The 14,837-nt window shown below is 33.7% G+C and overlaps 2 protein-coding genes across 3 annotated transcripts in view; both read right to left on the bottom strand.

Moving 5' to 3' along the window:
• Positions 1-2,986, bottom strand: part of LOC124932073 (BEACH domain-containing protein B) — a 29,708-nt gene extending 26,722 nt beyond the window's left edge. The window contains exons 1-3 of one of the 2 annotated variants that reach the window (XM_047472677.1): positions 2,798-2,986; positions 2,228-2,457; positions 25-88 (exon numbers count right to left, since the gene is read on the bottom strand). In XM_047472677.1, coding sequence (XP_047328633.1) covers positions 25-88; positions 2,228-2,349 — 186 coding nt within the window. In that variant the 5' untranslated portion in view covers positions 2,350-2,457; positions 2,798-2,986. The remainder of the gene's footprint in view (positions 1-24; positions 89-2,227; positions 2,458-2,797) is intronic. The other variant, XM_047472678.1, reaches the window with a different exon arrangement.
• Positions 2,987-5,945: 2,959 nt separating this feature from the next.
• Positions 5,946-13,811, bottom strand: LOC124929950 (kinesin-like protein KIN-7F). Its single transcript, XM_047470327.1, has 14 exons — positions 13,714-13,811; positions 13,410-13,635; positions 12,504-12,593; positions 12,307-12,407; positions 12,103-12,216; positions 11,937-12,018; positions 11,784-11,851; positions 11,620-11,685; positions 11,389-11,513; positions 9,969-10,305; positions 9,788-9,892; positions 8,911-9,693; positions 7,371-7,687; positions 5,946-6,377 (listed from the first exon to the last, which is right to left on the bottom strand). The coding sequence occupies exons 2-14, from the start codon at positions 13,615-13,617 to the stop codon at positions 6,065-6,067; spliced, it is 2,709 nt and encodes a 902-aa protein (XP_047326283.1). The 5' UTR covers positions 13,618-13,635; positions 13,714-13,811; the 3' UTR covers positions 5,946-6,064.
• Positions 13,812-14,837: the final 1,026 nt, after the last annotated feature.

Here is a 14,837-nt window from a genome sequence, read left to right as displayed (position 1 = left end):
AACTACCAAAAGATTTCCATGTACCTTATCAACTGAATTCTCATACTTCTCCCACAATGTGCTTAAGATAGCCTCGTCACCAACATCACTGCATGCAAAGGTCAAGAATAATTACTTTTTAAAAATTTGTGCATCACCGCGACATATGCTCATGTAAAACAGCTTCCATCTGATAAATTGGTTTTCATTATGACCAAGAATGATAGAAATAGACAAATAGAAGAGAAATGAACAGAAATTCTAGATGATAACGACTTCAACTGGAATTCAACAACTTCAACTGGAATTCAACAACACCTAGCAGTGGAGCAACAACAAATTATACTTGTTCACCTTTCAATACCTCACTTCTTTCATCGTTAGAACTAGACTTTTGTGGACCTTATAAGCAAGGTTTTTAATCAAGACCTAACTTGAGAATTTTAAGAGAAGAAAACATATTGGCTAGTACCCCACCAAGGTAGCCCAGTGGTAAGAGTCGGCTTAAGAGACCAAAAGGTCACGGGTTCGATTCCATCTGGAAGCGCTTTGAGTTTAAGTGGGGAACTATGGCTGTGGGGTGTCATGTTAGTTCTCCTTTAATTCCCAAAAAAGAAAACATATTGACTAGTCCAACTTGAGGCAACAGATTACTAAACAAAGATACAGCCCATAACTGGAATTTTTGCAAGTTCACCAAGTGTCTTTCAAAATGTCAAAGGGGAAACTGAAAAGCAAAGGGAGCACGACATTTCATGCAGACTTAAGGGAAGTTCCAGAGAAGATTATAAAGTTGGCTTCCTGTAATACTGGGCATGAAAAGTTTGTTGGAAAATTGAATAGTTTACATATTTTTTCTTGTAAGAGTAGATTATTTATTTCAAATTATTTTAAAGGGTAAATTATGTTGATAGCAGCACAAAGCTGTAATTACTGAAGTATTTCAAAGATCCCAAGAAAGAATAGTCCTTTACACAATAAAGAATACTCTTCTATTTCACCCTTTTCCACACCACCTAGAACCTTAGAGATTGACTAGATTATGTACAAGAGAAAAGTCATGAAGGAAATATTCCAAATTATTTCAAAAACGAAAAGAAACATGACTGAGGAGTCAATTTCTAGAAAATCCTCAGAATGCATGACTACCCAAGTGATTAATGGTTGGTCAACACAAATTAGACCATTTTAATTTTTTCTCAAAACTTAGCTTCTTTTGCTGATTGATGACAAAGGATACTTCCCCGAATTCAATAAAGATTTTCAAATTTCTTGAGTGTGGGGTCGATTGAGTCCAGTGTGAAACTAATGAGCCTATCATGAAATAAGTAATCTATCTTTTTATCATCTTGATAGATCATGTTACCGTTTGCAATAATTATATAATTTGTTTATACAGATTGAGTTGTTACTAAAAATATTGTGGGCTTGTGTTAAAAACGAAGAGAAATATAAACAGATCAAATGGTGTTTCCAAATTGGCTCAATATATCCCTAAAGTTTGATATAGAAAGATCCAACATCAAGAGATTGGAATGTATTTGCATGGTAGCACATCCAGTATGTTCCCATAAAAATCTCTTGAAGAAATATCATTACAAGACATGAATAATTCAATTGTACCCATCTTTGCACCTCATTTCCCAAGATCTACATATCCATCCCCCACTTCTCGACAGGGAGTTGAGCCAAAGATTTATGATACCTCCAAAGAATATTATATGATGCTATTTAGGAACATAATAACTAAATATTTAGACAGTTTATTTCATTAACCACACAGAAAGCAATATGTTACCAATCAAAATTTCTCAGTTTTCATTACGGGGCAGAGGGATGAAGGCAAAAGAGATGAGGTCCACCAAAAGTATTTTCAGTTATACTCGTAAAATTATGAACAAATGATCCACGAATCTGCTGGTCAAATGGTTGGTATTTATTAAAGAATGCAGTAGCAAATTAATGCATCCGTCAGCCACCATATTATATGTAAGACTATTGATTAAATCATTTGCTCCTCTGTTAAGGCCTTTATCCAATAAAGAAAAGAATAACTACAGCTCCCAAATAAAATTAACCAGAAATAGCCAAGACTTGGTATTCATCCAAAAAACGTCACATTAATGCACTATGTTCAATTTGAGAGCACAATAAAAGATACATATGACCATGTCATGGAAGTTCAATAAGATTGATATGTGATTAAGCAGAGTCAATATTTGTGTAGCTAAACATCAAGGACAAGTACCTGAATCTAATTTCTGTAGAGGGAAGAGGGAACCTCTGTGTTGTTGATCCAGGCATGGGCTCTACATTGTGACTGCTGGATGTCCTCCTAATGAGGTCGGCGACACCCTTCACAATGTTCATTGTTTCCAACAAAATGCATCAAGGAAATGAAGTTTCCAAAAGCCAAAGGCAATGACATACCAAGTCATGCCATGTCATCACTTTTTCTCCCTCAGCTCTCCTACACAACTAGACCGAAGTTAAGAACAATTGCCAACTTTCAAATTATCAAAAATAGTAAATGATTAGAACAAGTCCAAGGAAGGTCGCAGATATAGCAATAAGAAACAAATTTAAAAAATATCATGTAAACTGATCATTTTCTCTTAAGAGTATAGTAATTTCTCCTCCTTATATTGAAAGATTACATATACGAATTGGTAATACAACCTTACAAATACAACATACATAAGCAAAAAAAATCATCAAACAGGTATTAACAACCGGAAAAAACAATTCTACGAGCATGTGAATCGATCACACATGCCAACGGGGATGATTTCAAGATGAAGCAATAGTTCTAGCGTACCTTGATCAGTCGTTAACTTCCTAGGGTTTTGAGATGCAGGATCCGGAACGGAGCTTTGTGATTCCGTTTCTACTTCGACTCTCTGATTGCGAAATCGAGATGGAGAGAGAAAAAGGAGATTTACAGATTGGAGTTTACAAACGAACTTCAATGTGCGATTTCGTAAAAGGAGGATTACAGAACTTTGATAATGATAATTAATAGTCGGTAGCCATTTTTGATTGCTTATTATTAACCCAGCGATCAAGAAACTTGAAGGAACTCCAATAAGGTCTGGTTTGTTTCCCAATTTTCTTTTTTATTCTTTCCCTTCTCTTTTATTTCATTTGTTAAGAGAAATTTTTATTTATTTATTTTTTACATTTAGAAGGGAAAAAATATTTATTAGTTTTATATTTAAATTAATAAAAAATAATTTAGTCTACTTGATTAAATATTTTAACATCATTTCGGTAGGGCAAGCAATTTTGCACCCGGCACAAAAACACGATCCGGATCGAACACAAAAATACTAGGTTAGGGTCATATATTTTTTTTGTTCGGGTAAAATTCAGGTCGACCTGGTTAACCTAATTAATAAAATGTCAAAACTGGGTTGACCTGAAATGACCCAAAGTAGACCCGATAATAAGTTTCTTTTGTTGAGCTCTATGTTTTTTTTATTCACTCACTCATTTTCTTTTGTAAAAAAATTTATAAGTGAATTTATGATTTAGCTTCATTTTTGTTTTGTCTTGATGTCATTTTAATTTGAAAGATGTGAATTAATTACATAAGGTTTGGTTCGAGCTGAGTTATGTAAATCGGTTCAAACGGGTCAGTTCGGGTCAATCACAAATAAACAAGTCAGGTTCACGCTAAATTTTGACCCGAATTACTAAACAAGTCAGGTTGAGATCAGAGCCGGCCCCGAGGTTTGGGCTGCCCTAGCCTCGGTAGAAAAAGTTCGATATATTTTTTGTTGTCCTAAGTCTAGTTTTAAAAATCGATAAAAAAAAAATTTTAGGGTAAGACTTGAACCCATAAACACATTGAAATTTTAAATGTATAGCTTGAACCACCAAGCTATTACCATTTATGTTTAAAATTGCAATAAATATATCTAAATATTTTGATATTTTTAACAAATGGGCTGCCCTGAGGAGTGGGCTGCCCTAGCCCGAGGGCTTGCCGGGCTTACCCCAGGGCCGACCCTGGTTGAAATTAGTATATTCAACTCGTTAAACTGCAAACTCGAACTCGTTAAGATTTAGCTTCATTTTTGTTTTGTGTTGATGTCATTTTAATTTGAAAGATATGAATTAATTACATCAGGTTTGGCTCGAGTTAAGTTATGTAAATCGGGTCAAACAGGTCAGTTCGGGTCAAACAGGTCAGTTCGGGTCAATCACAAATAAACAAGTCAGGTTCACGTTAAATTTTGACCCGAATTACTAAACAAGTCATGTTAAGATTAGTATCATTCAACTCGTTAAACTACATACTCGAAATCGTTATGATTTAGTTTCATTTTTATTTTATGTTGATGTCATTTTAATTTAAAATATATGAATTAATTACATCGGTTTGGTTCGAGTTGAGTTATGTAAATCGGATCAAACGGGTCAGTTTGGGTCAATCACAAATAAACAAGTCAGATTCACGTTATATTTTAATCTAAATTATTAAACAAGTCAGATTGAGATTAGTACCATTCAACTCGTTAACCGGCCAACTCGATCCCGTCAAACCTAAAACTGACTCGCCCCTAATTACAAGAAGCTAGGGTCCCTAGCAAAGCTCACTCTCATGGAGCCGGACTCGGACTGACATTATTAAATCAGATTGAGATTAGTATCATTCAACTCGTTAGCTTGTCAACTCGAACCCGCCAAATCTAAAACTGACTCGCCCTTAATTACATTACAAGAAGTTAGGCTCCCTAGCAAAGCTCACTCTCATGGAGCCGGTCCGGCTCAGGCGAGCAGATCGAAGTAGTTAAAGAAATATATATAAAAAAACACAAAATAGAGTGAAAAAAGTTATATATTTTTATAAATAAAAGTATTCTATAGTGGGAGCTATAAATTGACTGTAGTTGGGTTGAAAGTATAAAGAAAATATTGAAATGAGGTTTCTTTAAAGTGAACAAAATTATTGTTGATTTGTAAAATAAAAAATATGCACTTGTTACGGTAATTTAATTAAGGTAGAAAGAAAATAAAATGTTATAAATCATGTAAATGTAATATCCCAAAAATATAAAATGTTCAAAAAAACATGTAATCAACCCTTACAATTCATGAAATCATAATGAAGCAACTAAGAAACTAAAGTCTTAACAAATTTATAATTTAATATAATCTTAACAATACAAATATAGTTATAACAAGTATGAGTAAAATGATAGAAATATGGTGTACAATTGTTTATTTGCCTCAACTCTGAATTTATTATTAAATAAACTAAAAAAACTATGTATTCATATAACAACAAAATTTAATTAAATTTTAGGAATTAAAGTAGTTCTAATTAAACCATTCTCAACTTACTAAATTAAGCTAAATATTCCAATTGATTATTTTTAATTTAATAAATCTAATTAGTTAAGTGATTTTAAATCATATTTAATAATGTACTGAATACTGATTTAAAATAAGTATATAATTTTCAAATTAAGTAATAAATTTTGTTATAAAAAATCTATGTTAGTTGTCATATTTTATGTTATTTGTATTACAATTAAAAAAGGGAATTTATTACCACTACCACCAGAATCAAAAGTGATTATTTTTATAATCTTAAATAAAAATTTGTGAGTGACATTTATTGCACAATTTTAATATTTATGTTATACAACTATATCAAAACAGATCAATTGATTTGAATACATTGTTAGTTGTCCATATTCCAATCCTTGTTTTTTACCAAATTGATAATTTATTATGACAAACATGATACAATACAAATATATGTATAACAAGCATAAATAAAATGATAAATAGATCAATAGTAGTTGTATTTATACATTTGACACAATAATAGTATGATTTAAACCGTTCAACCATCCAAGTAAATTGAATACATAGGATATATACAATCAACCAATTTTGAACATGGGCTGCTCACCCTTAGCCCAACCGATTTACATGACATGATGCTCAACAACCGAAGCATAAATGATCCTTGTTCTCACCCCTTTTTTTTCTGCGATTGGTATTGTACATATTCATATACAACTATTGAGAAATCTTATTTGTAATGGATGTATTCATTTTGTTAGTATATTTACTTATATAAAGATGATATGCCATGCTTCAAATTGAAAGATCTTCCCCTAGGTGGAAGACTAGATAAGCTTAATCCAAGCATCTCCTTAGGGGCTAAACAACCACTTAATTCCGCAACAATGGAAGCACTGCGTTTAACGTGGTTCAAATCTTTAGTGTATGTCCATAATCGAAGTGACAGTTGCCTTCTCCTATGCTTTGTGTTTAACCCGACTTCAAACTCATGATAAAGAGCTTGTCTTTGCTTGGCCGAGAACCTTCTCAGCATTAGCTTGCTCAGCATTCTTCTCTCGCGACTCAATGCCGTCTTACTTTTTGTTTATCCATCGTCATCAAACAACATAATACAAAAGTGTTAGTGTATTCTGGAGGGAAGAATAATTTCTCTTACGTGTGATTGATATTTGTAATTGGATAGATTCCAATCCCAAAGATCCAAATAACTCTAAATAATTAACATTCTCATCAAACAAGGGCTTATTTTCAAGAAATAAGATTATTATAAAAAAAAAATTACATCAAAATATATATATATTTAGTAAGTTAAGATGACACCCCACAGTCATGACTTCAACTTTCATTCAAGGCGTTCTAAGTGTGTTTGATCTCTTAGGAATCACTCTCATCACTTGAGCTAACTTAATGGGGTAAACTACATAAAAATATTCAAATTACAAATTTTGACTACCGCCTTTTGGAATGGCTAGGAAGCTTCTTTTGGCCTCAAGTTGTTAGGTCTTATATTCGGTAACTACTTTATAAACAGAGATTAACGGAAAACTATAAGGGCAATCAATAAATAAAATGAAGTTGGAGTTTCTCAACTATGGAAATTCTCATTTCTTTCTTTGAGTCTATCTGATTTCTACTACAAAACCCTACCCTAACCCTCTAAATCATACTAGTTAGCCTATTTGATAAAGGGTTTTGTCAACATGCTAAAAAATAATCTACACTTGGCATGTGATCCATAAAACTATGTAGCACAATCTATAAATTTGGCAAAAAAACTCTGAAGTTTCATATAATTTCGTCACCCTTTTCATACCAAATGCAAGTGATTGTGACCAAATACTAGTTTCAAAATAGGTTCATCTTTGATCTTATCCATTACTTCTTTGATCATTTCCCTAGTTCAAAAATCGTTTGGCACCATGGAAATCAAGATGCTTATAAGTCATGTGGCCTCTACAGTTTCTTCATCCAAGGCTGAGGTGGTTAATACTGAGAACTATATTCCAAACAAAATAAAGGCTGTCTATTACAAGTCTATAAAATTCAATAGAGATGGAAATGAATAGTACCTTAAAGCAGAACTGAGAACGTTTCCATCGACTGTGATCTTAGTCCCTTGAGAAAGAGCTGACTTAAGATAAGTAAGCCGTCTGAGTTCAACTTCCATGTAAACAGAGTCTGACGGATCGCCTTTGAAAAGCAAGAAGAATTGGGATCTGTGAGTCAATGGGGCAAAGCATGCATCCCAAAGCTCAATTATCTCTCTTTGCTGCTTCTCAAATTCATTTGGCCAACTAGTAGGATGTTCTGGAGACTGATCCAACTTGTTCAAGCTTTCCTGGGTGTGTTTATCTGATCTGTTAGCCTTTGACCTAGTTTCTATCACCTACATATTACAAACAAACAAAAGCCACATGACCAAGTTTTTTTTAAGGAATTGTAACTTATATATATAAAGTACTGAACACGAAAGTTGATCCACATACAACGCGAAAGTTGAATTGACTGTGGAGAAAAAACAAACCAAACAAGTCACATTCAGGTCATGATATGAGTTTTCATGTGTTAGACCAGAGAAGTACAAAAAAGGAGACTTATTGCTCCATATCAAGGTTCTCAAAATAGCTCAAATCAACATGAATCTGAAACTCTACACCTTTGCAAAAGGTAAAGCTGCAATCTTGTGCAAGATTAGCATAATGCCAACCATTAAACTCACATAATCTGCTTTTTTTTAATTACCTAAAATATGCTTAGTTAAAAATGTACCCTTTACCAAATTACAATATTCAAATACCCATTATTAAATCTACAATATCTTTCCTGATGAAAAACCGCAAAGAACCCGCTTGGGACGATTTGCTCTAAGAAGCCTGTCAATGTCTTAACATACAAAGACTAGTAGATAAATAATTGATTTCAATCTCTTATTTTAAGTCCCATGTAGAGGAATCAACACATGGTTGTAGATTGATGTTGATATTAATATATATAGAAGTCTATTGTCAAACAAAATCATGACCATAAGTTAGACTTTTAGTAGTTCCTTGCCTGAAAGTCCACAATACACCTCTTTAAGTACTTTTTAGCGCTTTCACATCTCAATAAAACTTTGATGCCGCATATAAAGCGGATTATTTTAGTAAATCATGTATTGGCACAACAAACTCATAGAAACACAGAAAAGCTCCACATAATCTTATAGATAAAAAGAAAAACTGAAGGACAGTCCTAAGTTATTGCGCTGTAGAAAGGTGTTTCTAGTTCAAGCCTTAGTAACTAACTAACTAACACAATAGATTGCATCATGATTTGCAGAGGGAGACGAGCATTAAAACATTAACTAAACTCAGTCAGGGATGAATATGGTCAGTTTGGAGACATCTGATATGTAAATATGAAGGTGTTTAGAGTGTTGACTGGCATGAAGTTTCAACGTGTGAAATGTGGATATTAATCAAGGGTTTGTTTGATTAAGGGTTAATCCAAATATCTCTTATCCTATCATCAATCACTTTGTCAAACAAATCATCAACTAAAGTACTAGAACACCCTTACTTTATTTTCTATAACAGAACTACCAACCACTAAGGAATATAGATGGCTCACCAATTCATTTCCAGGCATGTGCTGATTGTAAGAGTATACAATTTCATCAAGCGCTTCTGAAGACTCACATTCACCAACCATGTTGCCTCCATGTACATTGCTTTTGTCAGCAGGAGCGTCGTCGAAAGAATTCTGCGAGCCATTCCCACCAAACTTATCAATGTCGGCATGGTAAATCTGGCCATAAGACCTTGTTTGATGGTGACCTCCTTCAGAGCTTCCCTGGTAATTCTTCTCTAAGTAATATGGCAGGTTGCTCTTACCATTTGCCCCCTTATCAACCCAAGGTGAAAACATTGGCATTGGCATGACAGCACTGCAGCTTCTACTTCTTGCTAACATCAAGCTTCTAGAGCTTGATGTGCCAGTTTCCAAAGGATAAGGAGATAGTTCAACTGGGTATGGATCAACAAGGGTTTGAATAGTTTTCTGCAATTCCAGAACCTTCAGCTTCAATGCCTCATATGAAGGTCCTGTTTCTATTATATGGCTTAAGTTCCCCTCCTCTGCTTTGGCCTCGGAGCTCATGCTTATGCTTGATTTTTCTTTTTCTATGTGTTGAACATAATCTTCACCATTAAAGACAATATCTGAGTTGGTACCATTATATTGAAACTGATCATCATTACATTGTTCCAGGAATTGAATGTCTTGATCGTCGAGGTGAAAGAGATTATCTGCATCATCAAATTGAACAATCTCTTTCCATGTTCCAGATGCTGCATAATCATCTAGCCATGCATTTGGAGATTCTTGCCCTGTGGCATTATGATGATATCCAACCTTGAATTGAAAATGAAAAAGACACCAAGAAAAATGAGAGAATAAGAAACGAATAGAAATCACATTGCCATTAAATTAAATGATAGAGCCACTATACCTTTGGTGTGGAAGTTTGAGTCTCAACGGTTTGTAACAACTCCTGAAAACGGGATTGAGCATTATCTCTCTGACATCTCAGCTCCTCAATTTCATTTTCCATCTGACCTCAAGTAAGCAAACAATAAGTACAGGCCTCAAAGCTGTAAAGACTATAAGGATGATATGATGATGATTACATTTTTAATGACAAGTTCTTTTTCCTTGAGCAATGCTCCAGAATTTTCAGTGGCAGCCATTGACCCTAAAGTTCTGAGTTCATTCTCCATTCTAGACAGTGCCCCTTGCAACTTCTTTACCAGCTCCTTATCCGACATCACTAAATTGACACGGGCATTGGTGCTAACTTCCTTTGCACGACTAGCAAACAAGAGAGCATTTCTCGATTGCTCAACATGACTGCCAGCTGGGCTCATTGTGCAAATGATGGCTGTCCTTGCATTGCCTCCTAAGGAGTTCTGAAGTATGCGTGTCAGCTTTGAGTCTCTATAAGGCACATGGCCATTTCCTCCGTTGCTGGTCAAACATGGAAATTGGGAACTCAGTTGATAAGGAGATAAAGGAAACACTTGAAGCAATGTACAGGATATGATATGTATAGACTGTTGGATGATCATATTATGTTGTGGAATAAATCAAGCAGAGAATTACTTGCATCTAGAAGAGACTTAAAGAATTTAATGGAGTGACTGTCTTGAAATTTTTGCATCTATTCTCCTCAGTCAAGCTCAAGCCCGATCAAAAGAAACTCTCACTTTCTTTTAGTAACTCCAAGAGATGGGAATGGTTGTGAATAAAATCAGATACCCATCCAAGAGTTGCATATGGGATAATAAACAGGTCTGATGTATGGTGTAAATTCTACAAACTCATTGGATAATATCTGAATGCAGAAGGAGGTAAGAGTTTGTAATATAAAAATGACCTTTATATATAAAGAAAATAAATTATTGTTGTGGACGATTTAGAAAGAAAGGAATGTAAGAACATTTGAAGGAAAAAGCTACGGTTCTGATAGAATCAAAGGCTTACTGCTTCATACGTTTGCATACATCAGGAAAAGAGGGGTTTACATGAGATGTGGGTTTACACGAGATGTGAATTTTTAATCTCTGAACGCTTCTCGCGCTCCCTTTTTTTAATGAAAAGTTGAACTAAAAAAGAAGAAGAAGTTATACTCCTGTTTAAGAAAGTTGTATTCTATTTGTTCAGAAAAACTAATACATAAATAAAATGGGTGAGTGAGTGATATTGATTTATCGTGATATTATTATGGATATTGATAGATAGTCTGAGGAATGCAAGTGGCACCGCAAATCAATGATTCAGGGTCCTAAAGCAAGAATTGGTTCGTAACATCCTATCCTTTTCAGCTAGTTCTTGTATGAAATTTTGAAAACATATTAATAAGCTTAAGACAGTTTAAGTTAAATTTCACAAGGCAATAACCAATTAGGAAAATAGTTGGGACAATTAATTTCAACAAATAACCCAAGATCTTGAGAGAAACATGCAATTAAAAAACTGAAACTTATATTTGATAAAGACGACTGACAGACAAAACAAACTAGAACAGAATAAACTGAAAGACCAATGAACCTTAATTTGCGAATAACAGTTCCAAGAGTTAGTAAACTGCGATTGATGTGGGAACCTTCTTTCAATCTCGAACCAGCTGCCAATGTCTGTGAGGCACGTTCACTTCCAGCAAGATCAACAAAATTCTGTAGAGAAAGTATATTTGTCATTCAGATTTTATTTAATTACTCATTACAGTAACTATTTATGACCAACTAGTAGTAGTATTAAGGTAAAAGTAGATATCTATACCACAGAAGCTGTTAGTTTGCTTGAATCTACAACATGAGAACACTGACGAGAGGAACTTTCAATTGTCTGTAATTACCAATAATTGAAGTAGAAAATTGAAGAAGACAATAAAACATGTAAATCAGAGGAACTAGAAGTTGTAGAACACGGGAAACCCAGTTTACCAGTCGGATAATCTGATGAGATCTTGAACTCACTTCATTCAGAGCGGTTCCTCCTATATGTCTTTGAGCTGCACAAATGCAACAAAATGAACTTACTTCCTTTTCATGCAAAATGTGATAGAGGATTAAATATAAGGTCACACAGGCTCTCACCTTCACAAATAGACAGGAGCTCTTTAAAATGGTTCCAGTCCCTCAAAGTTTCCTCTGATAGTTTCTCAACGACTGTCCCCTTCTGCAAAAGAAAGAAGATGGCAAATGAAATTTTGTTCTTTCTTATTCAGCCAGATAAGAATCATAATAATATGTAAAATTATACCTCTGGATCATCAAGGAGCCTGAGATTAGTACCATCCAGAATCAAAAGGTCTCTAACAGACTCATTATATATCTCCATAGCAGAGAATTTCAGCTCGAATTTCCACTCCTTATGCTAGCAGTTATGATTAGAATAAAAAATAGAGAGGTTCATATTTTCTAGTAAATAGAAATGAAAATAGATGTTTTCATACTAATAGAGTACCTTGTCTATATAGTCAAATACATCAGCAATTGTATATTCAGTAATACTAAACATGGTATATGTTTTTCCACTGCCCGTCTGTCCATATGCAAAGATAGTTGCTGAAAAGGACATTTGAATGAGTTGAAATTCAAACTCCCGAAGAAAAATACAACTTTAATCCAAAAAGAAAGCCAATGACAAGGAGAAATGCTGACCGTTAATTCCTTTGACAGCTGAGAGAACGACTTCTTTGGCTCCTTCATGGTACACCTGTTTTGAGGAGCAGTCGGGTCCAAATACCCTGTCTGTAACATGAAAAAGCTTAGTCTTAGAAATAAATTCTTCTAAACCTGCAGCATTAAGTAATTAGCTTATAAAGCCAATTTCCTAAGAGATATGTAGATCACATCTCTTATTACTTGACAAACCTAAACTTAAAAAAAACAAATGTGAATGCTAATGCAAATTGCCATCCAATGGTAATTTGGTATCTCTGATGAAGATGCAAGGCTATATGTAAACCAATTCGGGCATATAGAGGTGGATTCAAGAAATTATTTGTTACACATCCAAGTCTTGTCCTCCTTAACTGATATTTGGGTTTTTTCACCAGCCATTCATCAGTTTTTTGCAGCGCAGTTAGCACATGACAAAATGGGTTGACGTTACCACTATTATAGTGGTTATATGGAAAGAGCAGGATATCTCTATACCTATCACCAATGTAAATAATGCAGGCTATATCAATTACTCACCAAACGATATAAGCTTGTGAAGACAAATAATTTTCTGCTAGGATTCTTTTGTATGGGATGATATTGTCTTTTTAATGCACTCTCATTCCGAAGCATCAACTCCCGTATATCCATGCAAGGGTTTTTGGTAATTTGATAACTCCCTTGAGTACAAGGGATTTTTCTAGGTATACCCTTTGAGACTGGGTTCGTGGTAATTATGTATCACCACTATTGCACATCCCAATAAAAACACGAAAAACATGTTAACATTGGCATCCCTGTAATGGGGATGTTTTTCTATCCCAATCATCTCTTAACATATTTAGATACACAATCGATGCATATTACAGATATTACATAATGCAGGTGGTATCAAATGCTCACCAAATGTATAAGCTTGCGGAGATAAAGACTTTTCTGTTAGGTTTATGATGGAATTGTTGTTAATGCACTCCCATTCCGAAACATCATTTACTGCAATTTCTTTAGCACTTAATGGCCTCAACCTAATAGAAACAAATATATTCTCTTCTTTAGCATTGAATCTTTTGGAGCTCGATTGTGTAAGCTCATTCCCGCTAGTTGATCCCATCCGAAAATCCCCTCTTTTCTGCAAAATACCCAAGAAAATTGACTAATTTCATATTCTAACAAAATTAAACCCAACAAAGAATAGAAATGGTTATACCTCTGAAGTTTTCCGTTTCTAAGGACCTTCAATAATTCCTTTTAAAATCGGTCTCCTTGTTCATATCCTCAACATGCTAAATTCTAATATGCAAGTGCTCATAGATCATTGAAAATTGGCTTCACTTTCTATAGAAAATCTGAGAAAAAAGATGGTCAATGTCTCTTGCTATAAAACGTCTGCATGGGGATAGTTACAGAGATTATTACATGGATTTACGGAAAAATATCATCAGGAGGCATGGCGGAAGGGTAGAGGGATTTAACTGGGTTTCTTCATTACAGAAACCAAATGAAAACAAATTTAGGAGGTTCAACTTTCAACGGTAGAAAACTCAAGAAATTTGAGGTTCAAAAATTGGAAATAATAATGGCATTTTTATACTGTACAAATATAAACATTTTAAGGTAAATTATGTTTAAAATATCATTTTTTTACATATGTCAATATAAATATTTAAATATCATGTAATTATTTATAAGTAATATATATATAATAAATTAATAATTTTTGTAAAAAAATATTTGAGGTCATACACAAATATATAAATATTACACAAATATATAAATATACATTATAGGGCTTAGTAATGATCACAATTTAAACTAAAAACGAAATGTCTCATTTGAGACGGTTTTTTTTTTTTTTGTAACCGAACGGGGATGGGGCGGGATGGTATTTGTGTCTCTTTCCCCGACCGTCCCTGATTCTGCCACGAACACTATAAATATAATTAAATATATTTAAATTATTAATATATTTATTTATTCTTTATATTTTATAAGAGGTGAGAGTTTATTTTTTTTTATAATAATATAAAATTTTAATATATATTATATTAAAAATTCATTTATATAATTTTATTGTATAATTATTTTATCTTTTTAAAAAATATTTTATTAACGTTGTCCCGCGGGGATTCTCTGAAATCGAACGGGAGATGATATTAAAAAAATTCTCGAAAACAAATGACAAACCGGACAGGAAGAGAATGATATTAGAAAAATTCCTGAAATAAAAACGGAGCGTAAATAGTAGATGCATTCCCCGCCCCATTGTCATCCCTGCCAGGTAGACAAATTATTTTAATATATTTGAATAATAATAGAATTTAAAACTTTGCA

The sequence above is a fragment of the Impatiens glandulifera genome, chromosome 3 (assembly GCF_907164915.1).
Source record: "Impatiens glandulifera chromosome 3, dImpGla2.1, whole genome shotgun sequence".
NCBI lineage: Eukaryota > Viridiplantae > Streptophyta > Magnoliopsida > Ericales > Balsaminaceae > Impatiens > Impatiens glandulifera.
Note: the sequence above shows the minus strand (reverse complement) of the source record. Positions and strands in the feature narration are given on the sequence as shown.

Excerpts from the sequence above, each read along its gene's own strand:
- LOC124929950 (XM_047470327.1), bottom strand. The coding sequence starts at position 13,617 with ATGGGATCAACTAGCGGGAATGAGCTTACACAATCGAGCTCCAAAAGA. Across the intron at positions 11,686-11,783 it reads CTCATCAGATTATCCGACTG|ACAATTGAAAGTTCCTCTCG; the intron begins GTAAACTGGGTT and ends TGGTAATTACAG. Across the intron at positions 9,893-9,968 it reads AAGAACTTGTCATTAAAAAT|ATGGAAAATGAAATTGAGGA; the intron begins GTAATCATCATC and ends ACTTGAGGTCAG.